The 25,436-nt window shown below is 39.8% G+C and overlaps 1 protein-coding gene across 10 annotated transcripts in view; it reads left to right on the top strand.

Annotated features, from left to right (window-relative positions):
* The window catches only part of GRIA4 (glutamate ionotropic receptor AMPA type subunit 4), a 221,067-nt gene that overhangs the window by 188,037 nt on the left and 7,594 nt on the right, over positions 1–25,436 (top strand). For 2 of the 10 annotated variants that reach the window (XM_027748373.2, XM_027748375.2), the window contains exons 14-15: positions 22,758–22,872; positions 25,105–25,239. The exons of 1 other annotated variant lie outside the window; for it this stretch is intronic. In XM_027748373.2, the coding sequence (XP_027604174.1) occupies positions 22,758–22,872; positions 25,105–25,239 (250 nt within the window). Of the gene's footprint in view, positions 1–15,706; positions 15,822–22,757; positions 22,877–25,104; positions 25,353–25,436 lie in introns of those variants that run through there. 7 more of the 10 variants (XM_027748379.2, XM_027748378.2, XM_027748374.2 and 4 more) reach the window with 6 other exon arrangements.

Raw genomic sequence — 25,436 nt, 5'->3', positions numbered from 1 at the left:
ATCTGGCAGCCCATCTGTTACCTCCAGAATAGGTTTTCTCTGTATATAATTACACATCAGGCTCTTTCCAATCTGTTGCTTATATGGTTCCATTTAGTGCAGCCCAAATTTGTAACTGTGTCTTTAGAGAGGCTTTTACATTTAGAATTAGATGTTTGGCTTCCTTGGTACGGATGCAGGCATCTGATTTTGAACACAGCAGCATTTTATGCTGTGTCATTTGTGTGATTCAGATCTATTTGGGATCTTCTTGAGCCTACAGAAAAATTCATGGGATCTAATTGTTTCCTACAGAATATCTCAACCTTTTCTAGGTAACCCAAATCATCTATATTTCATGTGCCTAAATGCAAACATTATAGGCAATTTTTGAGATTTTTACATTTTCAACCAAAATTTTGAATTTTAAGGTTTTCACAAAAGCCTCTTTATGCTTGCAACAGAAAACATAAAGAGCCAGGTTTTAGTATAATACTCATTTCTTTATTGGTTTAAATAAAAAAGCTGTGTGCAAAGCTGGGGGACCAACCCACATTCCAATGCTCTGTACTTACTAAGATCCATCTCCTCATGTTTTAGTCAGTATATGATACTATTTTAATTATATTCTATACCTGCTAATGATATTTTTTCCTTTAAAACCACATGAACACTTGACAATTAGTTGTGATTTTGCAGAGTTTAAATAATGCGAATTCAGGCTATGAAAGTGTAGTTGAAAGTGAACAGAGAGGCATCACAGAGGTTTCTTGAGGATTTAGGAATTTTTCCTAATCCAGTTAAATAAGCAAGCTGCTATTTTTGGCATCTCTTTTAGATAGTGGGTAATTATCCAAGTCAGTTTTCAATTAGAGTACTTTTAGTTCATTCAATTTGTAGGCCACAAGATATTGTGGCATCAGATAAAGTAATTGCACACATTCTGACTACATCTAGAGCACTGCATCCTTTTTTTTTTTTTTTTTGGCCTCCTCATTTAAGAAAAACATCAATAAATTGAACCAATGTCATGGAAGATGATCAAGATGGAGCTGGATGTGGAGCTGGAGCTGCTCTGGTGAGAAGAGGCTGGGGGATCTGGGCTTGTTCAGCCTGGAGAGATGGCTTTGGGGTCCTAACAACAGCCCACAGGTTCTATGGGGGAGGTTTTCACACAGATGGAGCCATACCCTTCACAGCAGTGTAGGGAAGGAAGGTAAGTGACAATGGACATAAACTGAAGTGGGAGAAGTTCACACTGGATGTAAGGAGGAACTGTTTCCCCTGACTGCCTGAGGACAGTCTGACAGTGACACTATCTGGCCAGACAGGTTGTGCAGGCTTCATTCTTGGAAGTTTACAAACCATGACTGGCTGAAACCCTGAGCAGCTTGATCTGACCTCAAGACTGACCTTTGTGTGAGCAGGATGTTGGACCAGACACCTCCTGAGGTGCTTTCCAGACCTCACTGTGCTATGATGCTTTTTTGACAATTATGGATATGAAAAGGATATCTTCAGCCATCATATTCAATCTTCTGGAGCTACAGAACTATTTGGAAAGTTGTAGTGTCTTATGAAGAGTGATGTTCATGTTTTCTGCATGGTAGAAGGTCATCTCCCCAACTAGTACAAAAACTGCTTCTGACCTGGCTTTCCTAGCTTTAGTTGTGATTTCTGTGAACTAAAAGTCAAGCAGATTGTTCTCATCTGAATAAAGTTCTCATGCTGGAAAAGCAAAAGAAGGTGAAATATCTGAACTCAAACCATGACATGAATTAAGTGATATTGCTTCATATCTCTTCTTTGCCAGGGCAAAGGGAGCACCTAATTTCCTAAGCAGCTTTATACAGCTTCTGAGCATGGACCTTTGTGGAACTCCTGAGTGGGGTCAAAATATGGAAGAATTTGTTTGTAATGGGAGTTAAGGCACTCAGGTTGGCTGTCTCCCACTTTCGGCAGGAAAAATTAGAAGTATCTTGTGGTTAAAGACTGAGTTGAGGAAATATGCACAGAAATGTAAGCTTTGCTCATCTCTAGGAAGTGCTTGCGACTGGAAGACCAGAAAAATAAATTCTTTATGAACAGTTGTCTGAAAAGACCTCAAGATTTCTGAGAAACAATGAAGTATGGTTGGCTGAAGCCATGTCATACTTGTGAGCATAATTATGACCCTGCCCAGATTTTCTGGGAGTCTTGGAGGAGATCAGTTCACCTTCTCACTTCAAGGTTCACCTTTGCAAATCGAAGGTAGTGACCATTGCCTGTCAGCTTCAGAGGAATAGTGAAGATTAATAGCATAGTGGATTTGTGCTGTGAATATCTGAAGTCCATTTCTATTTCAGATGTTTGTATGAATTTTTCAAATCCATGGAGGTGTGTACCTCAGGACAAACACCATGGTAGATTTCTCAGTGTCTTTGGTCAAAGAAACTGTTTTGGAGAGAAAGCGATACAGAAATTGTAACTTCGACTAACGGCTTCTTAAACAGTCTGTGGTCTATGACCACATGTTGTTTCGTGTTCCCTTTAGAAAGCAGTGGCAGAAATCTCCATCACCAGTGGACCCTACTCCATCTGGTCTTTTTTATTAAAAGTGGCATGTGGGCATGTGTCCAGGATAACAGCAATTACGTTATTTGGATCTCCATATCCACTGTGGAGATCTATTAGTACTTTCACTACCTTGTTTTCTTTGTAGCCTGGTTGCTTGTATTTGAAACATGAGTATTACTATATTGCCATGGCTGTGCTTGGTCTGACTGGTCTGAGAGCTGCTATATTTGCATTTTACAGAACGGTTTGTGTTGAAAGGAATACTAAAGATTATCTAGTTCCAACTGCCCTGCCATAGGCAGGGACACCTTTTACTAGACCAGGTGGTCTATGGATGAGAATGAGTAGCGCATAGTAAAGTTCTGGTGGAACCATTGTATCAGACTGTGGCCTTTACTCCCCCACCGTGAGCTGCAGTGTAGGGACACAGAGCTGTACAGAAGGGAACATGCTTCCATGTTGTGGGAAGGTGGAGAGTTTGCTGCTGTGTACATGGCTGTACCAATGGTGGTAACATTATGTAGCTGGTTGCCAGAGGGATTAGATTGCCCTTGTGATCATTTCACCTGATCTTGGGCTGATGTTCAGCTGGCTTCGGGGCATTTTAATTATCAGAACACTGACTATTGGACTGACCATCTCATCTGGTTGCTGGCACTGTTTATGTTTGTCTAAGCATATCAGATATTCCTCATTAACTTCTGCAATAATACTCAGACAGAAAGTCCTAGGAACTTTTCCAGCTAATCCCCTTTTTGGCTGCTGACCAAATAAGGCTTTATATGGCACAACTGTAATTGCTTCATTTGTATAGTATTGATCTGCCATTAGGCAAAACACGAGCCAGCATTTCACTAAGCCACAAGTTATGCAGTGCTCTTTATTATTGCATTGCAGTTGGAGCTTCAGTTCCCACCTGAGAAATGGCTCCCCTGTTTTTTTCTTTCCATCTCTGGTTCTAATTAAAGTAATGAACTTCAAAATGCTTGCATCATAATTAGACCAAAGCTTAAGAAACCATCTCTTAGCTAGCTGGAATCTTTCCATTTATTGCCTTCCTTATAGTTCTTCTTTATGAAAAACATCTGTATGGAGTCAAAAAGAAGCATGTATATAATGTTACAGAAATCTCTCATGCCTCTTCTCAGTCTAAGTTCAGATCTCATAATAGTATGTCAGCCGTGGAGATCTTGTGAATTAGTAGTTTGTTTCTGGCAACCATAAAAATCAAGCATTCATCCTGATTTCTAGTTGCCAATAGCTTTTGACATAGTGGCCATGTTTCGTTAATAACTTTGTGGACATCGATGTCAGTGGATGAATAACCTCAGAAGCAAACAACAGTGTTTCCCTACAGTTTTCTCATGTGGAGTTCCTTTCCTAACAAGGAAAAAATTAATGCACGAGCAGACTGCTTGTATTACAGCCATTTCAGCACTGTACAGAACGCTGATGGTATTTTGCTTTGCAGTCATTCCATGCTTCGTTCTCACTAAGGTGAGACTAGGATTTGGTGGCTGAAAAGTCTAACCAGACAGGCAAAAGGTTGGTGCTCATTAGAAACAGAACCTAAGATAGTGGACTTGTCTCTAAAATAAAAACATAGACATTAATAGAACTGTAGAATCATAGAATAGCTTGGGGAAAAGGGACCTTTAAGAATCAGCTAGTCCAACTCTCCTGCAATGTGCAGGGACTGAGCAGGTTGCTCAGAGCTCAGTCCAACCTGACCTGGAATGTTCCCAGGGATGAGGGACTTCTCTGGACAACCTGTTCAATGTTCCACCATCCTCATTATAAGAAATTTATTCCTTATGCTTAGTCTAAGTCTACCTTCTTCTAGTCTAAATCTGCCCTCCTTTAATCAAAAGCCACTACTCCTTGTCTGGTTGCAACAGGCCATACTAAAAACCTTTGTCACCATGTTTCTTATTAGCCTCCTTTAAGTATTGAAAGGCCTCAGTAAGGTCTCCCTGGAGCCTAGTCTTCTCCAAGCTGAACAACTCCATCCAACTCTCTCAGCCAGTCCTCATGGGAGAGCAGCTCCATCCCTCTGAACATTTTTTTGGTCCCCCTCTGGACCCACTCCAGCAGGTCTCTCTGGTGCTGAAGACCCCACAACTGGATGCAGTACTCACAGGAGCAGAGTAGAGGGGCAGAATCACCTTCTTTGACCTGCTGGCCATGCTTTTTTTTATGAATTCAACTGAATTTGGCTATTCCATGAATTCCTGGGAACAGCAATGGTATTAATTTTGTTTTCCAAATGCAGCTGCTGGGAAGATGGCAGAAGTTTGTTTTTTCTCTCACCATGCTTGCCATAGATACCTATGTCTCATTCACCCTGAAAGTGCAATTTCTCCTTCTCTGAGGACATTTCAGAAATATTAGCTAAGATAGAGGACTTCCATCACCTTTTATGGAGCATCATAAGCTGACAGTTGAGGTAGTTTATGTAAAAGGCTTTCAGAGATGCTCAGTTGAGTGCCTTTACTTGTAGAAGTCATTGTGACTCCTGATGTTTTTCTGCCATTTCTGAATCTTAAACTGACATCTTGCACTAATCAGTTGCTGTTGTGAGATCCTGATGCTTGCAAGAAGGAAAATACAGCAACAAGTCATAAGTAATAGAAAATAGGAGAAGATCACATCAAATATAACTCCACTTACCTGTGTTATCATTGTGTGTTCATAAAGGTGAGATTCAGCCTGGCATAAATGAAAAATTTGACAAGTCTGATTGTGAAATCTCTTCAAATATTGCCAAATTTGAACGAGGCTCCAAAAATACCGGATATGTTCAATACTGCATTAAAATCTTGGGTTTATTATTATGCCCTGCTACCCACTGAATAGAGCACACATTTATATAGCACATTGAGATATATGGCTGCTTAGGAACCAGAAAACCTAATTTTTGCTGTTAGTCCAACAGGATATTTTACTTTACATGATTTGTAGTGAGATTCAGCAATGAGTTCTCGCTGCTTTTGGAGGTCACAGTAACATTTCTTCTGGGATAGGTGATTCAGCCTAGGGCTGGGTCTTCATATGGATGAAAGCTGTGAAACGCTCAGTCAAATGTACAATATTTCTGCCACTGCTGGGACATGTTGAATGGGGTGAAAAATTAGAAGCTGCTGAAACAGCTGCCACCTGCTTTGTGCTGGAAGATTTTGATGTAGTAAAATCTTCCTCTGCGTAGGGTGGCCAGAGTCTGTGATCTCAATAGGCTGTCTAGTAATCCATCAGAGATGTCAAATGGATTGAGATAAATATAAAGAAGGAGTAACTTTTTAAGTTACAAGGAAACACACCATATTTCTATTCAATAAGCACTGAATTGCATTTGAAAAAGATTAGTTTTCTTAGCCTCATTTTGGATGGATATAGTCACTTTGTGGCACTCAGAATCATAAATTTAAAATGCCTTACAAATATGGTTAAGATATTATGTAAAGGAAAATTTAAATCTACTGACCAAGATCAGTAATGGTGAATAATGTTTTCAGTCCTGTTAAGCCGCCGATTTGAAAAACAATTAGATCATTTGTGCAGCATTTGGCTCTTTCTTGTGGATGGAGTGACATAAGGAGTTTGAACAGCATGTGCCTGGCTAACATAGCATAATGTCATTTCAAGAGGCTTGCACTAATGCAGTCTAGGTAGGAGAAGAGAGGGACAGCATGAGACCTGATAGATCTTCACTGCAGTGGCCCTCACCTCAAGCTGCTACTCCCTCATCCAACATGGATGGAACCTCTGCCTGGCACTGAACCACATGCTGTGCTTTGCCATGAAACTCCTACATGTCTGTGCCAATATTGCCATTTTCTTTCAGCTGGGGGCCCCTAAACTTAGGAGTTAATGGAGAAGCAGGTGAAACAGCATCCAAACACTGCTGCAACGAAACTGTGAGTCAAGGTCTGCTTCACCTAAGGTGTAAAAAGCAAAAGGCTTTATGCCAGCCATGCCAGAGGTGAATGTTACCCCATCTGAAAGCATTAAGTAATTATAATATATATATTATAAAATATATATTATATTGTAAAAATATAGAATTATATTTATATATTTAAACATTATCATTTTACACATTCCAAATTTTAAAATATTACTGTGTTTTCCACAATATCAAATGTATAAAAGCCACAAAGGTCTCAGTGTTCCTAATGATTCTGAGAGGTGAGAGAGAGTTTTGAGGCAATTGGCAGTGGGCCAAGCTTATCTTGAAAGCAATTCCTGCAGTGTGGAGACAACATTACACTAGTGCTCAGACGCTTTTGAAAAATCCCACTCAAACGAGGAATTTGCTGAGGATGGAGAGAGGCACTCCCACAGGTTGCCCAGCATCGTTGTAGATGCCCCATCCCTGGAAGTGTTCAGGTCCAGGCTGGATGGGGCTTTGATCAAAGTGGTCTAGTGGAAGGTTTCCCTGCCCAAGGCATGGGGGTCAAAACCAGATGATCTTTAAGGTCCCTTCCAACCCAAACAATTCTATGATTCTATGATTTTAAGCCTTTAAAACTTGTATTCTGAGTTGCAGGTGTTGGACTGCAGCAGCCTATTCACATAATCCTGCTTATGCTGGAACTAGCAAGAAAAATTTTGCTTTGATAAAAAAATATTGTACTGCTTGATGAGAACAAGATTAGGTAGCTGTTAGCAAAAATTAAAATAGCTCAGAGTTGGGAGAAACTAGCATTTCTGCTGCTGCTAAAGACCATCTACTGAACCAATATGAACAGTTACTCTAGGGACAATTTTATGTGTTTTTTATTTACAGCAAAACTATGTATAAAACAGAGAAACAAGCTGACTTGCATTCCCAGGTCAGCTGCTGTTGTTTTTGCACAAACAGAATACATATTTAATTGCTTGCACCAAGAAGCGTTTGCGTACTGTAATTGGAATATCTTGCTGCAAAACAGCTTTCAATATATATAAATATTTTAAACTACAGTCATCAGACCTCTAGCTGGTGTAAATTGTCAGAACCTCTTTGAATTCAAAGTAGCTATGGCAATTTTTAGCAGCAGTGGGTCTCCCATTAATTGGAACTCCTGCTGATCCTCAAGGTGTCAGTTTGGCTCATATTTGTTTACAAAGCTCAGCTTGAATAACTAAACTGTATACTTAGGATATACATGGAAGCTGTAAATACTCACTGCCCCTGGAAATTAAGCATCTTATTAGGATGGCTAAATGAAGAGTACTCTACTTACTTTAATAAGCCACAATTAAAAAATCCCACAATTAAAAAATCAAATATAAAGAATATTTGAGCATTGCCTTAAATTTCCCATTTCTAAATAAATAATAATACATAAAAATTCTTGTAAAAATACTTTATTCTTATTGTTTGCAGAATATTTTGATATGTTGCTCTGTAAGAGACGTTTTAAATGCAGTTGTCCAGGGGATCTTTAAAAAATGTTTTTAAATGGTATCAGCTTCTAATGTAGCACACAACCTACCCAGAGCTTTTTTGCAGTACTTTGGCTTTCTACAGGCTAGTCAGTTCCTCAGGGGTATGTGAATTTTGCAAGATGAAATTCAAGAGGCATCCAACATCCTGGTAGTCCTCAACTGGGCCTGAACATTCTGCTGAGATGGCTGATCTTTGATAAGCCTTAGCAGGAAGGTCTGAGAGACTCATTGCTAAAGAGCTAGTATTGTGAAGACTCACAGCTTGAATACTAGTAGTTCTTTCTTTATTTGTTTATAAATGCTGGACAAGCTGTGAAAGCTAGTTCCGAGGACTCTATCAGCTACATGTGAAAATTTTTGGATATGTGCTGTGCTTCATTATTTAAATACAGTATTTTCATACAAGCAACTTTAAAGCATGCAAACCTTTATAGATCCCAGTACAAATATTATCCCTGTAAGTTCTGGAATGTGTTTAAAAAAAACATGATTTCAAAGTTGGCCCATTGTCATGAAAGTTTAAGTTATTTTTCATGTGAAAATGCTCTTGCTTTAGCTGTCTTTTTAAATATTTAGATTATCGATCCTTCAAGCCTTCTGAGTATACAGTGATGTAAGCTTTGGCTAAATCTCCTTTTTAACAGAGTGCTTGTTTCAGTCCTGATTTATTAAACATATTCAGCCAGTGCCATGCAGCTTTACACTTAATTTCTCTTGATGAATTGTCAAACACCCTTAAACTGCACTACATTTGTATCGTGTTACAATCTGCCATCAGCGCTTTTCAAAACAAGGATAAAATAAACAGCTCAAAAATTGGGCAGCATTTAATTTTTTGCTTGGTAAGGTTGCATTTTAATTTTTACCATTAAAAATCATTTGAATGGATGATATATACAAGCTGTAAAAATACACTCGCTTGTGTTTCACTAAGTGCATTTGAGACAGGTCCTCGGCTGCATCCAGGAAGCTCTGGTTGGGGGTCGAGGGGAGGCCCCTGGCAGCTGTGGCCTCCTCTTCCCAAGCCACCTGGGCTGCATACAGATTAGATCATAAGAGAATAACTGCAATTCACATCACTGAAATAACTGAACTTGGCTTCACTGAGCTCTCTCTGCCTTGTTCTGAGGGAGGATGCCCTCCGGCCTGCACCAGGAATGCCCAGGGGCTGGTCTGCATGATGGACAGCATCAACAGGTAGCTACAGGGAGAGACATGCAAAGTGCAAGGAAGAAAATTAGCTTTGAGTTGCTTGACACTCATCATCAATTGCCAACACTAGCTGCCATCGTTGGCTGTCGTATTATGGTCTTGGGAAAGCTTGTTTCTTCAGTGAACTTCTCCTGCCAATGCACCACCACATCTGTGGCTTTACTTGCCATTGTGCTGTAGTTTATTGATCTCCGCTTCTTTCCAGGCACTAATTATATAGAAGTATATGTACAATAAACTTATATGACAATTTAGTCATGTATTTTATCATAAAAGAAGGGAAATATCTGTATTTTGCCAGTTGGTCCATATCTCACATATGTATGGACCACCTAAGGACCTTTGACATTTAACGTTCAGGTAGCCTTTGTCTGAAGTTTGTTGCACATTCAGAGAACCTGAGGTTAAGCAGAGATGGTATCCCTCCACACCATGTGACTTTTAAGTGACTGAGCAATTTCTGAGGCTTTGAAATCCCTTGTGGAAGGGAATTCGTGAAAAGCCTTATAGAGGATTGGGGTTTCTTCTCTGCTTCTGCCTCAACAGCTGCAGCGGTGGCACCAGTGGTTCTAGGATGATGAGCTGTGCAATATGGCTGCAGCTTAAACAAAGCTGTCTCTGTGTATGTAGAGTCTCATTAATGAGTCATGTTATTTTTGCACATCTTGCTCATTCATTATTGCAAGTGAACAAGATTCCCAACACTAAGCAGTGAAACAACAGTGCCGCCATCTGTAAAGGTAACAGCAGAATTGTGCTAAGAGTCTGCCCAGGATACAGGAAAGTATTTTTGCTATCTGACATTGCCAGTTACTCAGAATTTATGAGACTAATTCAGGAAAGGGATTCAGGAAAATGTAAAAGCTGTTTAAATAGCTAAGACATTTAAGTTTTCCTGACAAAACTCTACCAGCTACCTAAAATATTGTTAATAAATGCTTACAGCAGAGATTCTGCCTTTGTTGTAATGAGTACTTAGGGACCTGTCTGTGTCTTTATGCCATTTAGGATTCAAAAGCAGATATTCTGAGACCTTACTTCATAGAGGAGGTCTCTTTCACTATGTGTGCTCAGGCCAAGTCTGAGTCCTTGGAATTGCATTTGGAGATGGTGCTGAACAGTGCAGATGGGAGATGCTTTTCAACTATCCTGTGAACCACTGTGCATCCAGAGATTTTGGGAACTGAATAACTTAAACAAAAAGCAGCTGTGGCTAGACACTGGATATGTATTCAAGTCTAATCAGGCTGGAGAGTGCCTTTTATGTCTGTTGTGTGTATTCAAGCTCTGGGCATTAGGCTGTTGAAAACAGGCTTAACTTACTGTGCAGAATGCATTTCATGTTTTAATTTCTGGTTTCTAAGGAATGCGGAGTTGCTGTGCTGAAATAGGTGTTGAAAGTCTTGCATTAGGCAAAATGTGATCCCCTTTTCATGGTGTTCCACTATGGTGTCTCAGATTTCCAACAGTGCTCGTGATGTTGGCTGCAGTGGTCCCTGGTCTGGATTTCTGTCTCATTCCCTCATGGTGCAGGGACCTTTGTGTGTCTCTGTCAGCCTTGGAAATGCCCCCCTGTGGTTGAGCATGTACATGAGCTGAGTATCACAGTGTTGTGTGCCATAGAATTCAGATCGTTTTTTGCATGCCTGCCTCTGTGCTTCTTATGGACTGAAGTCCAGCAGATGGGTTAACTGTTAACCATTGCTATGACCTAAACTCACTGGAAATCAAAGCAGACCTCTCTGCCAGCTTCCCTGGGCTTTGGGCAAGCACCCTGCTGCAATTCTTTTGGGTAACAAGTGAGGTATCCCTGTTTGGAATCATTGATGTTACTTTGCAATGAACTAGATAGTCATCTATCAGGACTATGACAGTCATCTACTGGACTGTCATCTCTCTGTGCAGTTTTATCTTTTGATAACTGTGAAAGACGTATCTGCAATTGGCACAGGTAGGCTCTTTAAAGAAAAAAAAAAGGAAATGATACTACTTAATGTTTTAAACTGCTTACTACTATTTATTTATGGGGAGATGGACAGTAATTTTAAATAGAAATGATTTCATTATCATCATTTTTTTCATACTGTAATTCTAAAGCAACCTAAAAATAACTGTGATCCATACATTAAAATCACTGTCCATGCACCCAAGTACTTGTGAAGTGAGGTATCATGTAACAGAAGGGCTGCGGTTTTGTCTGAACTGGCTTGACTTACATCCGAGGACTACGTTTTCTTCTGAGTGATGGAAAAGGCAGGACTGTGCAGTGACACCAAGGGTTAAAGAGTCAAATATTAAAGCACTTGGCTGTTTTTTACTATTAAACCTCTACTCTTGCAAGACTTCAGTTTCTTTATTGAGGAACATGTTCTTCAGTAGGAGCTTTGACTAAGTGTGGTATTGAGGATACATTCTAATTTTTAAAATGAAAAAAAGTTTCTGCCATGGATACTCAAGTTTCAAAATGCCTTCTCTGTGGCAGAATGATGCACTTTCTAGGATGAGTAAGGGTGATCTAGCATGGCTCTGAGGTCTTGGTATATAATTTTCAATGCAGTCATCACTGCATGTTTTAGGCTCTCAGTTATAACATTTTTCATGGCTAGGCTTTGCGAACGAAGATTTGGGAAAGGCTCTATCCACATTTGTTACAAGTTATACATATCTGTGGGAGATACAGCAGTGTTGAGCAAAGGTTCTCTGTGTTTTGCTGACCAGAAGGAAATTATTTATTTCCACATGTGGAGGTGAACCTGGATAACAAATCGACAGACAAAGCAGTGTGAAACTAACCTGGTTTTACATGGCCTACTAGACATGATGAGGACAATAATGTGTTATATTTATAAACAATACAGTTTAATTTCAGAGCAATGATTGCAGCTTAAATCCACATTTACTTCTTCATCCTTTTTATTTCCATTTCTCTATTGTGCTGTGAAACTGTCTATGGATATGGCTAATAACCCAGCTAAATAACCCTCTCATGAATGGGTTTCATTTACTTATTTATTACTCTAGGATTACTATCAACCAGCTGCAGCTTCTCTAAATGACTGTGGGAAAATTTTCCTTGATAATCTTTAACACTTTGAAAGATAAAATTGAACATTTGGCAAGTGAGAAAGCTCTTTCCCTTCAACATTAAAATTAAAGAAGAAAACTTATATTAGTTGTCAAAAAAACCCACCTAGTTGGGTTTAATTCATCTTAGAATATCCAGATGAAAGGTCTAAATAGACATTAACTTGGAAAGCTTGAAAAAAAAGTTGTAAACTCTCAGGTACCATCTTCACCCAAGATAAGATAAAGATTGAAAAGAAAGAACTTTCTAAGAATTTTAGCGTAAGGACTTTGTCTAGTTTGGTGAGCTTTAATGTTCACACTTGAGAGACTACAGGTTAGAGGAAATAGTATGAGGATACTTTTACAGATAGGCAGATTGATAGGGCTTCCCATCTACTTTAAAATCTGACTGAGATCAAGTGGTTTGTTGAATTGAGAGTTAGTGCTATTCCTTGAGATACATTTCATTTTTCATGGGAGTGATCACTCCTACCTGCATCTGTGGCACTGTCAAAGCAGCTGTTTATGTTATTGCCACCCAGTGTGACAATTTGACATAGCATCACTAAATTAGACCTTGGTTTGGATCCTGTTGAAGGGAGGAGTTTTGACATTGACTTTGTAGACAGCAGGCTCCAGATACATATCTAAGCCATTTTCAGAATAATTAATGTTGCTCAGCATCAAAGAAATAGCGTTTCTAGGATCATCTTTCATCTTTGGCTCAGTCCCAATGTCCTTACAAAGGTAAAATTTATGTTTAGCTTATTGGAATTCTGTCTCTTAAGTGGCAAGGCTGACCACACAGTTACCTTTCTGAATAGGGCAAACAGACCAAAAGCACAGGCTTTGTAATTAAAAGCTGACTATGAAAAATCTGTAGTAAATATGACTGGTTCAAAAGCAATTGCTTCCAAGAACAAAAGGGACAAATGAACAATTTCATTCCAGTTTTGCAATTGCTTCTCTCTCTCTGGAGTGTGAACCATAATTAGAGCATTTATACAAAATCATATTTGTCAGCCTGGCTGCTAAATTCCCCTTAAAGATTTATCCACAAAGAGCAGTCTGTTATCACTCCCACTATAGCCTACAGTTCTCATTTTCACTTTCAGGGACAGACAAGCAATTACTTTGTCTATACTGGAAATCTCATATAAATCTAACTACACTGAAGCTAGGTGAAGTCAGATCTACACACAAGCAGTTTCCAAACTTCATGACCAGCCAGCAAAGATCTATCTTGCTTCCAGCAGGAGCTATATGAAAAACTGTTACCAGAAGACAGTCCTGAAGCTGACATTTGTCCCACAGATGAGCCAATGTAGTAAGGAACACTCCATAAGCTGTGAAGTACCTGTCTTCCAGGAAGACATCTCACCTAATAAGTGAGAGGAAAATTTTCATTCTAAGTCCAGGAGGGACACCCAGGGACCAGAGTCCAGCTATCTCTAGAGAGGGTGAATCACGAGCCCCAGTGTCTTCTGGTGCCATATGATCTGATGAAGCCCTGTCACCAGATGATCTCTCTTCCCAGCCCTTTTCCAAGTGCTTTGAAGGTGTTGCATCCTCTCATTATTGTTGAGGTGACGATGCCATTGACATAGTTCTTGTCAAATCCCACTCAGTACTGATAGACAGATCTTGACAGCATTAAACAAATTTAGAGAGAGAAACTTCATCTTTCTCAACCACATATCATCCCCAAAGAGCAGTAGTTAAGATGCTGACACCTCACAGATACTTTGGAGATGCATAGTGCTACTGCTTTATGTGCCTCTGCAGATCCACAAGCGAGCCTGGCAGACACCCATCAGAAAGAGTGTACACGTCTGATAGGCTTGGATGCACTAGGGACCTCTGTACATAAAAAATAGGAAGATAAAAGTTTATTATTATGAATTATGAATAAATATTGATGTAGTTGTGTACCATTAGAATACGTGACTGTTGAGGGTCTTAATAATACAGATAGGAAGTTGTACACTTAAACAAGGACAAAGTTTCATCTAGAGGTAATGAAGGCTGCATAAATACCTTGGCAGATTAGTTGTCAACTGATTTTAAAACGTTACATAGTGACTACAGTTCCTATCATAAATCCAGATGCCTTACATTTGAGTTTGTATGGTGATCTATACTGTCTACCCTCTGCCATCCAGTCATAATGCTCTCTAGACACCTAAAGGAAAACCTCTGAGCATGCAGAGAACCAACTGCATCCTAGGACCAGCTGTCTCCTATTTCTTAGTTGAGTTTCAGACCACTCCTAGCAGCCTTGATTTCACAGAGAAGCAGTGATTCTGCTCTTTAGCATTCATGTTGGCAACACCTCTCTGCTCAGCTATTTCTCTCATCTGAAAAAAGAGCATTTAAACATGATACAAAGGACACCAGGCTCACGGAAGCCCTTCCAGTCTGTTGTGCCCATGCCACTATGTTGCTAGCAAAGCAGAATTTGTCTGTCATGCAGTGGTAGCATAACATGTATAAACTCTCCGTGGAAAAGTCCTCAGGATGTCCAACAACCTTCTTGTATCTCAGCATCCAGCTAATTGGCTGTCTTTGTTCTTCCTAGAGCTTGAGCTTCTGTTTGGCTGCAGTGTTCACAGATTTCCTGAGGAGGATGCCCTCCACTGCCATCTTGCTCTTCTATACTGCAGGTGCCCTTTGGGCTGTGAGACAGTGTGCTCTCCCAGAATAACAGGGCAGAGTCACAACACTAAGCTAGACCCCAAGTCTTGCATTTCAGCCAAGCCTCTACTGTGCAAAGGGAGCAGGACTCTAGAGCCTGGATCCCAAATGTACAGATGTGCCTACAGCAGGGGGATAGAGCTTCAGATAGACAGGACTCTTGGCACCTTTGTCCAGTGCTTTCTGTTGACTGGCTCTAGACAGCATCTTAGTCAGCATGTGAGCTGTTAGCGCTGCTCTTCAGCTCTTCCTCATACTGCCTGTTTCTGGAGCCCTGTCCCGTAGCTTGTGTGGGATCAGTCTGAAGTGCTACATGTCAAAACTGTATGTGGCACAGTGACTGGCAGCGTCTAGCATAGGCAGTCTGGATCTTGCCTCTTTAGTACATGGGCATACATTTTCCCATCTGCTTGAAAAAGCAGCCTAGGCCCACACTGAACATACTTTAAATATAGATTCAAATAAATCTGTGTAAATCGGTTATAATTGCAGGCAGAATTTTATCATCATTTTGCAAAAATAGTTTGGGTTGGTTGATAGAATTTTCATGTTAAAATCCAAGCTGTTCTGAAAATCATTTCTACACTGGAAACACATTTTTCACATTTGAAAGTAGCCACAATTATTTGTGCTGCCAAGGGCTTTGAAATATGGAAATGAGAGGTTTATTTAGTGTGTGGATCAAGCTTATAAACAGCTTAAGTCCTCATTCCTTCTAACATCTTAACAGCTGTGCAGTTTCTTACAAAATATGTTTTATCGTTTCAAGAAATGCTGTTAACCTCGCAGTTTTAAAACTGAATGAACAAGGCCTCTTGGACAAATTGAAAAACAAATGGTGGTACGACAAAGGAGAATGTGGCAGCGGGGGAGGTGACTCCAAGGTTAGCCTCAATGTCACCAAAAGCGGGTAAACAGTATGTAAAGTAATTGGTGCATCTGCTGGGGTTTTACCTGCAACAAAACAGCTTCACCAGTAGCACAGCACTGCTGGTACCTGCAGCTGAAATCGATGTGTATGCAATTACTGTCAAAGCAAAAATATTTGCATTTGTTTAAGCACCCCAAGGGGAACTCATTAACTGTCTCTGGGGTGAGATCTATCACCAGTTTTTGGAAACCTGCATCTTCTGAAATCGTGGTGACCCTTTTCCAAGCTTGCACTTGTGAACAAGCAATGTGATACCTTCAGGAGCCTGCTCACCAGCTCAGACTTTTTTCTTACTATATGGTACTACCCAAAATATTTTTCAGTGACAGTAGAGGAAAAAGGCAAAAATCAGTGTGAATACATCCGAGGAATAATTTGATGTACAGTGCAGGCTCAGGGATCCTTTATTGACTCAAATAATACTGGTACAAATTACAATTTTCATGAGTACCCAAAATAGGAAGACAGATTTCAGATAAAATATCTCCATGCTGAGATTTCCTGATATCTTTCCAGCAAACTGAAATCCATGGTGGTTCCCTAGGCATAATTTATCAGAATTTATCAGACAGGAATTTTAGGCTGAGGTGTTGACAGCTTCTTATTCTTTCTGTATTCCCATATCTTCCATATGGCCAGTACCAGTACTTCCTTTCCTCCTCACAGCCTTGTTTGAGAAACTGTCTGGTGCTGAAAAGAAGCAAAAATGTGGGAGATGGTGAAGTGGAGAAGAATGAAGATATTAAAATTACCCCTTCCATGCCAGGCAGTATGTAATAATATTTATTTATGTGCTTGTGTGTGAACAATACATGAGAGAATGCTGCACAGAAAACTGTGCAGGCACAGAGCTAGTCAGATATAGATGACTACATTTGACTGATTTTTCATACACAGTTTATGTAGCTTTCTTTACAGTTGCCTACATATATTTTTTTCTTACTATTTCTCTCCTTCTCTAGTCCTCCTGCTCTTTCATGCTGTGTCCTGGCCTCAGGGACCATCCCTTGGGCTGTTCTGCACTCACCCAGAACTGGTCTCCTAATCCTCTTCACTTGGCCTTTAATCCCGCTACTCTACCTATTTTTCCCCACACCGCTCTGCTCGCCAGCAGTCACAGTTTCAAAAATGGTCTCTATTTTCTCTTCCAAAGCTCTTAGATATATTAGATCTGATAGCACTTACCTGCAAGTGGATCAGACACCAACTTCTACTAAGAAAGTTGATAAGTGAACCATAGATCTACCACATTGTTACTATCAAATTCTCTACCTAAGCCTGAACTTTTGTATTATTTGTATTATTGGGGAGGGGTATTTATTTAATTTTTCTAAAATGTCAGAGGCAGGGAATCAAATCATTAAAATATCTCCATTTTCTTAGAATATGATTCGCACAAACCTGCTGTGGTTCCAAGGTGAGATAAAAGCTAAGTAGGAAAATAAGGATGTTTTTAACTTACTTTCCCTGCAACAGGTGCTTTGAGTCATGAAGCAGGAAAAGGGGAGTAGCTCATGGTAGAGGGACAGACAGGGCTTCACCGGGGGAAATGTCTAGAAGTGCTGAAGGAGCAGGTTTGGTGTGATGGCAAGTGACAGGAAAAGGAGTGGGGGGGAAGAGTAGAAAGGAAAGGCAAGGAGTGCAGTCCATGGAGAAACAGGGGGCACCCATGAATGCAGGAGGGAGGAAGGAACACATTGCCAGTGGAAATAAACGCTATGTGACACAGGCAGTTCAGGATACAATAGAAAATGTAGTGGGCAAGACAGCATTAGCAAAGGATGGAGAACACGATGGAGCTCAACCTGTAGTTCTAGGGCTGTATACAGCCTGCCGTGAGCATTCATCTGACCTCAGGCACATTTCTTGCCACGCGTTTTCCAAGGCATAGCTGCGTGAGTAGGCAGTACTAGTGCTCCTGGGAAGATTCAGGTTTGTCGTGCACCTGCACCACCCATGTTCGGTAGAACCAGGCACATCGTGCAGATGAGCAGGTGTTACCACGCTTCTCAAATTCTGCATTGCAGCAGCATCTGCTCTTAGGCTATAAACTATAGCCAGTCTGATTCCCCAAAGTATTAGTTAGCCATTTATCATCTGTAAAATCAATTTCCTTGTTCAGGAACAGTTTTGGTCAATAGAATTCAATAAGACCCTTTCTACTGAATTAATGGAGCTCTAAGTATTTTATTTTTTTCTGCTAGCAAATGATCATTAGTGGAATAATCAGGACACTATGCACTGTTTTTGTAAACCTGACAGCTACCAACAAGTCCTAAACTAAGTTCTTAAGCATCTGTAGCTAATACTTCTTTTCACTGTATGAATTTAAAAAGAACAAATCCTGAGCTTTGGTAGCAGCTCCAATCCAAATTGCAGGGCTTCCTTCTATCATGAATGAGAATAAGAACATCCTTTTCTCTTGAAATACAGCACTGGAGGCGTGACTGATAACTATGTTGTTAGTATTTGTGATTCACTAGTCAGAATATGAGTCTAGACCCAGAATAACCAGAGGACTACAGAAATGAGGGAGTTTATTGAGAGGTCAGCAGTTCTCCAAAGGTTTGTATTACTCTGTAAAACAAGATTGCTCCTACCTCCATTCTGTGCTCTTAAAAGGTCATCTCTAGCCTCCTCGTTTATTGTTCCCTTTAAGGGACAATCTTCCAAAATTCAGAAAGACTGTTCAGATAACTGCGGGGTGTGAACCACCTGTGGTCTAGTGACCTCATTAATCAGTTCACGGTTGAAGATAAAACTGAGGTCTCCAAGTCATTTGAGTGCTTTTGAAAGTATTACTCAGATCCTAACTGTATGCCATCATCATTTCATGTAGTGCATGGGAAAGGTACTGAAACACAGTTTTCACCACTCTGCTCCATTTTTTTTATATAAGTGTGAGTGGAAGGAAGCTATGCTATGAAGATCTTCTTCAGACTCTGCTGGCAGCCCTCAGGAGAACATGGGAGCCATTTTTTTTTTCCTTCAGCGGATGAGACTGACCTTACACTTAATGGCTCAGCCGTGAGTGGGTAATGAAAATGCTCCTAAAGCATAGTCATGATTGCATTTTAAATTCCCTGTCTACTAGAATTCTATATTGGTTTCACAATCACTCAGTATTGTGATTTAAATGCTCTAATTACCCATTTGTTGTCCTGAATGCAGCTAGCTCACAACTTCATTAATGCCGTTTTAAAGCTCTGTGATTTTGCTGATGTTGCTGGCTCAAGATCCAGCCTGAGGCTCTTAAAAAACAGCCCTTCCAACAGCAAGTGATTGATGATAGGAGAGGAGGAAATGAGTAAGAAGCCAAGAGAGGAGGTAGACAGGCTAGGAACATGATGAAAAGGTAGAAAATCAGTGTCTCTGTGCCCAGGTTGGGCTGTGCCAACAGCGAGTTCAGCACATGGGTGAAGAACAGGGTCTCCTGAGCTGTCACACAGCAGTTTTGCACTATGGCTACAGGGGGAAAATTCTTCTCCATAGATAAAGGGTAGTTTTAGATATTATTTCTCATATATTATCCTTACATGAATTTCAGGCAGATGGATCCTCTTTATATATAACAGCAGAAATTCAACAGCTGTACATTGGAAAAACTACACTGATTTTCACAAACTGTGCTAGTTAAGCTCTAGTTGAAAGTTTAGCCCAATGTTAGTAATTCAGGAATCACTAAATAACTTGAACAAAACCCAAATATATAGTAATTTCCTATTGCTATATTAAGTATACAATACTGAACTTGATGGGAAATTTAATTAAAATGCTGGATTTATCTGCTGGATATAACTTCAGTCAGTACATTATTCTTGTTCACATACAGCAAGCCTTACTGATTTTTAGTTTCTGGCCCCTTTAGTATCAGTGGGACTATTCACCAACTGATTGTGTAATCAATGTAAGCTGTAAGCAATTTGCCCTGAGAACCAAGGTGATCTGGGCATGCATCTCCCATGAGAGCTGTTGAAAATCTACTAAAATGAAAAAAACAAACGAAACAAAGCCTGAAGTACATTAAAATTCACTACACCTGCAATCACTTACTGTGATTGCAAAGAGATATTTATGTTGCTATTCTGAAAAGCATAAGCAAAAATCTTCCTTTTCCACTCTGCAGCCCCTTAGTCTAGGCTTCTCATATTGGACAACATTTCCCATCACAGCTGACTGATTTAAATTAGGACAAAATCCTGTTTTGAAAGTGTAAAATATTTTAAAATATTTTGAATGCACAATTTTAAATTTTGCTTGGAGTGCTTCTCCCTCATCACAGCTGGGACTGTCTGAGGGCAGATGCAAAGGACACACCACACAGCCTTGCTAGCGGAGGTGAGAAAGTGAGGGGCAGAGGACAGGCTTCCCTAAGCTTCTACAGTGCCTTCATTCAGAAAGTTTTGCAACAAAATTCATGGAGAGGAGAAACAAGGGCCTGGCCTCAGTCACATCACTGGCTGCATTCCAGTGAAAAGTGGGAATTGCCTCATCCGTGCTGGCCATTGCCATTGAGTTCTGTTATATAGTGAGGATAGCATGGGAATTTTAAGTGTGAAATTGATTGTTTTTCATAAAGGAAAATCTGAGAACTTCCTTGGAGAAACAATGCAGAAGGAACGGCAGTTGCAAAGAAGAAAAAAGTCCCTGCCTGATTCAGGCTTTATATGCCTAAACTGTTAATGCTGAAACAAAAAGAAGCAAAGGACAAGCATCTGTTTTCTGACATGTTCCCGCCTTGCTGCCGGTCTTGATAGTTTATATCTAGTCCTAGTTATCATTCCAATCCATTTAATCTGCAACAACCCTACAGGCTTCTGATTTTCCAAGTGAGAACAGTACCTGTATGCTCCTTGTATTTGTCATAACCAGCCCTTTTATGCTGATGGGATTTAGGAGCACTAAAATGTGGCTCAGTGCCAGTGTATGACATGTTACAGATGATAGCTAGCCAAATAATATATATTATTTTGCACTTGTACTAGAAGCAAACAGAGGATCATGTTGACAGGCAACTTGCCAGCACCCCAAGCTGCTACCCACTCATTTCACAGCTGTGGGACTCTCATATTCCACTATCAACCTGCACAGCCTGCTGCCAAGAAGCCTGAAGGCAAAATATAAGTTTGAATACTGGAAAAGAGCGAGAAATGGGCATTTTCAGTTCTAGAAGCAGAGTATTCCATATGAATTAAATGTGTGGGATTTGGAAAGTGGATGAAGCTATTACTTTGCTTAGAGGGATCACTTGAGAGTACCTGAGAAATCTTCTCACACAACTGTGTCTGTCAAAAGTAAAATTCCTCAAGAGTAAATGAGGAGACAGGCATCTCAACATCATCCTTTGTTAAAACTAATCTAAGACCACCATTTGGAGGTACCTACCTTTTCCCCTTAACTACGGGGAGGCCGGTACAGACAGACAAAGCTTGGGGCATAATTTAGAGGTGAAAAAACTCATGGGAGGTGAATCCCCCCTTTAGGTACATACACAAGGAATAACCAGAATGTATGAAGAGACAGGATCCCCAAAGCTAAGAATAGGTTACAGGGTTCAGAAGCGGTTATTTATGTTTTAAATATATATACAAACGTGCACAAATATATTAATACATAAACACTTGGGGATTTCCAGTTAAAGCAGTTATAGAGTGTAACAAGCCCCTTTCTTTTCAATGGTAACTATCTTAGAAGGTTCAGTTACACTATACTAATTAATGTTTGCACTGTTTATTTATTTATTAAGTCTTGAATTCATGAGTTAACATTTTAGTAATAGATTATGTCATATTATGAGAGCTTAATTTTCCCATAGGAATCTGCTGGCACACACAGGATCAGGTCCCATGTCAAATACCATCACAAGAAGGCTATCTATCACATGCCATTTCTGTTTATCTACCTGCTTTTCTGATATATATTGTATTTGCATGCACACCTGCACATAAATAGATATCCATAGGCTACCACATTAAAAATTGGACAATGATTCAAAGTGGAAAGTACATCAAGTAAGTCTGTTAATAAATTTCATAGATTTTTAAAAAATAAACTGGTAGAACTGCATGAAGTGGGGCATTACCATAATACTCAGAGATTATTCACTGAGTTTAAGTAACTTCAGTGTAAATCCCAGGCAGTTCATAACTTTGAGGCATCAAATTATGTTTAATTTCATTGTTTAAGTCTATTACATCAGCCACAGCAAATATCACCAGTAAAAGAAGCTATTCCAAGGACCCTTTGAACACTGATGTGAATAAGTGAGATTTAAGGGAAAACTTTGAATTTTAAAATAGTGTTGAAACAGGAAATGAAAATGAAAGCCTCACTGTCGTGTTCTTAGCTGAAGATAAGGGTATCATTGTAGCTCTCCCTCTGAGTTCTTTGCACACAGACCTATTACAAGGCTGTGCCAAGTGTCTATGGGCAGCAAATTGCATGAAGCATCTTCTTTTCTTGCCAGGATAATTTTGAGGGCAGTAAATGAAATACCTATAGTCAAATCATATTATTAGTTTGTATGCATACAAACTAAGAATAGATTGAAAGCAAGGAACACAAATTAATGTTTCTTAAGTCGTATATCCACTTGTATTACATATATCTCTGAAGGGTATGTTGTTAATATGTCTAAGCCAATAGTTTTGGGTTCACAGTAATTGCATACTATTTATTTACAAATTTTCCCCAGCAGTATGTGCCTGTTACCTAAAGCGATGGAGCAGGTCCCGGTCATATGTCTGTCTCTAAACCTGGGCCAACAGTACATGACATAGCACCCACTGTGGCCTCTGCTCTGTCACTTTGCAATGCGATTCTATGTAGTTTTACTTGAATAACATAAAATAACATATATAATGTTATTTATGTTATTTTCCACGTGAAGAACTCCTGTAAACCTTGCCGTTTTGAAACTCAGTGAGGCAGGCGTCTTAGACAAGCTGAAAAACAAATGGTGGTACGATAAAGGTGAATGTGGACCCAAGGACTCTGGAAGTAAGGTCAGTCGCTACAGTTCGGGACCTACTATCGTGTTCACAAAGCGGTAGAGGAAGTAATAAACAAAATGACTTAGTAATAAAATAAGCAGCTGTAGACAGAAAAAATCAGCTTTGGCCCATCTTGATGGGGGTCTCACTTTAATTTAAGGAAGCACTATTGCATTTTAAAGTCTTCAGTGATATATAAACATCATCCTACATGTTCAGAGCATCTCCTGGGAGAAATACAAGGCAGGTTTTTTGCATTTGGGAGAGGCAGGCTGGATTAGTTGTTTCCTTCCTACCTGGAGGGGATGGACTTTTCCCATTGACTATTTAGGAAATGTCCCTTCACATCTTCTTTTGGAGGTGGCCTACCTCAGCATTTTTCTGAAAAGGAGAAATGCTAGCAGAAAGCATTGCCTTTCACTGCTGCCCAGGAAGATGGTGTCTGGCTGCCTTTGGGAATGGCCCTGGCTGCTTGAGGAGCCAAGGAGGACTTGAGCTTTGTAGTGAAAGACTTCAATAATTAATCACTTTTTACAGCTTCCAGTGTTCATCCTAATCCATTCCCAAACAGTAATACTGACAGCTCCAGGGAGTGGAGCCTCTTCTATTTCTCTCTGTTTGGGAACAGACCCAGAAGCAGGTATTTTCTGGTGGCTGGGAAGCACCACAGTCAGTTCTAGCCCTCAATTTGGAAAATCTGGCATTTTTTCACAGTGACTGACTCAGTGTCAGCCTGTGCAGCCACAGCTAAAATGAAGGAGTGACAGGGCCTGCTGCTTGCTGCCTGCACATCCTGAGAGTTACTCAGATAAAAGTAGCGTGGGAAGCAAGCTTTCAACACATTTTGCTTTTTCTGCCAAATGCTTTGAAGAAAGGAGTGAAAACCAGTTAAGAGGATAACAGAGTATCCATAAATGACAGCTGAGAAAGCCTCAACCCACCACCTACATTAGGGCAAATCTTTCTCAGTCCTGTTTCCTCTTTGTTTGCAAGCACAGTGTTAGCAATTGCCACCAGAGGAGGAACAGCCATCTCCAAGATATTCGGACTCCTCTTAGCCAGCTAAAAAGACAGACAAAGCAGAACACAGATATAAGCCCCAATCACCTCTGTACGTCCGTGGAAAATGTTACTGTGCTAATCTACTGATTATACAATAAATAGTGCCTCCTTAAATTAAATATCCAAATTTTTTGTATTCTTCATAAGTTAAAATTTCATAGAGATTACAATCAGAATTTAAGTACTCTCCATGCTTTAGCTAAAGATTATATAGTCGGCATAAGAATAAAGCTTTATAAGTATCTTAAGGCACACAATGTAGCATATGGAGTCAATCCTGAGAGAGTTCCTTGAGAACTATGCTAAAAATGCACAGGGATTTCAAGTCAAAAAAATGTGATTCATAACTCAGCAGTGAAGTATAGAGAAATGTAGAGTAGTAAATACATCCAAGAAGGCAATTGTTTGTAAAATTCTATATATTTAATAATTTGTTAAAGAAGGCTCTCACTGTTATCTAAATTATCAATAATGTGTAAAATTTTATAAATTGCTATTTAGAAGTATACTCTTATTGAGCCTTAGTAGTCCATGGGCATGTTCCAGAACTGTATCTATAGTAAACAGAACCAAAATACAATAATAGGTAAGAGGCAAATATATCACAATGTGTATGGTACAGTGTGCACTGTCAGAGGAAGTGTTTGTTCAAAGAAAGAAATTAAGCCTCACATGTTATTTTCACCTGTCATTTAAGTATCAGAAGCTCAGTCTGGATCTTTTAAATTAACAGCAATGCCTGCCACAAGTACAATTACTGTTTTTTGTAAAGATCAAGCAGAGTCTTGTCTGATATAAATGGATTTCTGGATTCCAAGGCTTCTGAAGAGCTTTACATAAATGCAGTTTCATATCAATGCTGAAATGTCCCCTAAAGAGAGCTAGACATGTCATTGCCTAATTCTCCACTTAATGGAAGCAATGCTTTGCAGTAAGCAAGCAATGACATCCTGATACGTTGGCAATAAACTTATAATATTTTTATGCCGACCAGGAAAACTAGTTGCTTAAAATACATTTTATAGATCCAGATAGGTCAAATTTTGGGAAAGTGTGTAGACAACTGTTGTTAAATTTCAGCTAAACAATGTTATTTATTTCCATTTCCAATGTTTTAATGTGTGGCTTGTGCTTCTGGGTATCTGTTTTCCAGGGTTAACTGTGTCACTTCTGTTTTCCCAGGACAAGACGAGTGCCTTGAGTCTCAGCAACGTTGCTGGAGTCTTCTACATTCTGGTTGGAGGCTTGGGCTTGGCAATGCTGGTGGCTTTGATAGAGTTCTGTTACAAGTCCAGGGCAGAGGCGAAACGAATGAAGGTGGCAAAGAGTGCACAGACTTTTAACCCAACTTCCTCGCAGAATACCCAGAATTTAGCAACTTATAGAGAAGGTTACAACGTATATGGAACCGAAAGTATTAAAATTTAGGGGTAGGATTTAGGGCCTACTACAGCGAGTGGGTGATGCATCTTGTAACGCAGTGTTGTGACATGTCTGTCTAGTGGTGCTTGCTT

Source organism: Pipra filicauda, unplaced genomic scaffold (genome assembly GCF_003945595.2).
Source record: "Pipra filicauda isolate LSUMZ 115617 unplaced genomic scaffold, ASM394559v2 scaffold30_size5312502_pilon, whole genome shotgun sequence".
In the NCBI taxonomy this organism is placed as follows: Eukaryota; Metazoa; Chordata; class Aves; order Passeriformes; family Pipridae; genus Pipra; species Pipra filicauda.
This window is presented reverse-complemented; position numbering and strand designations above follow the sequence as displayed.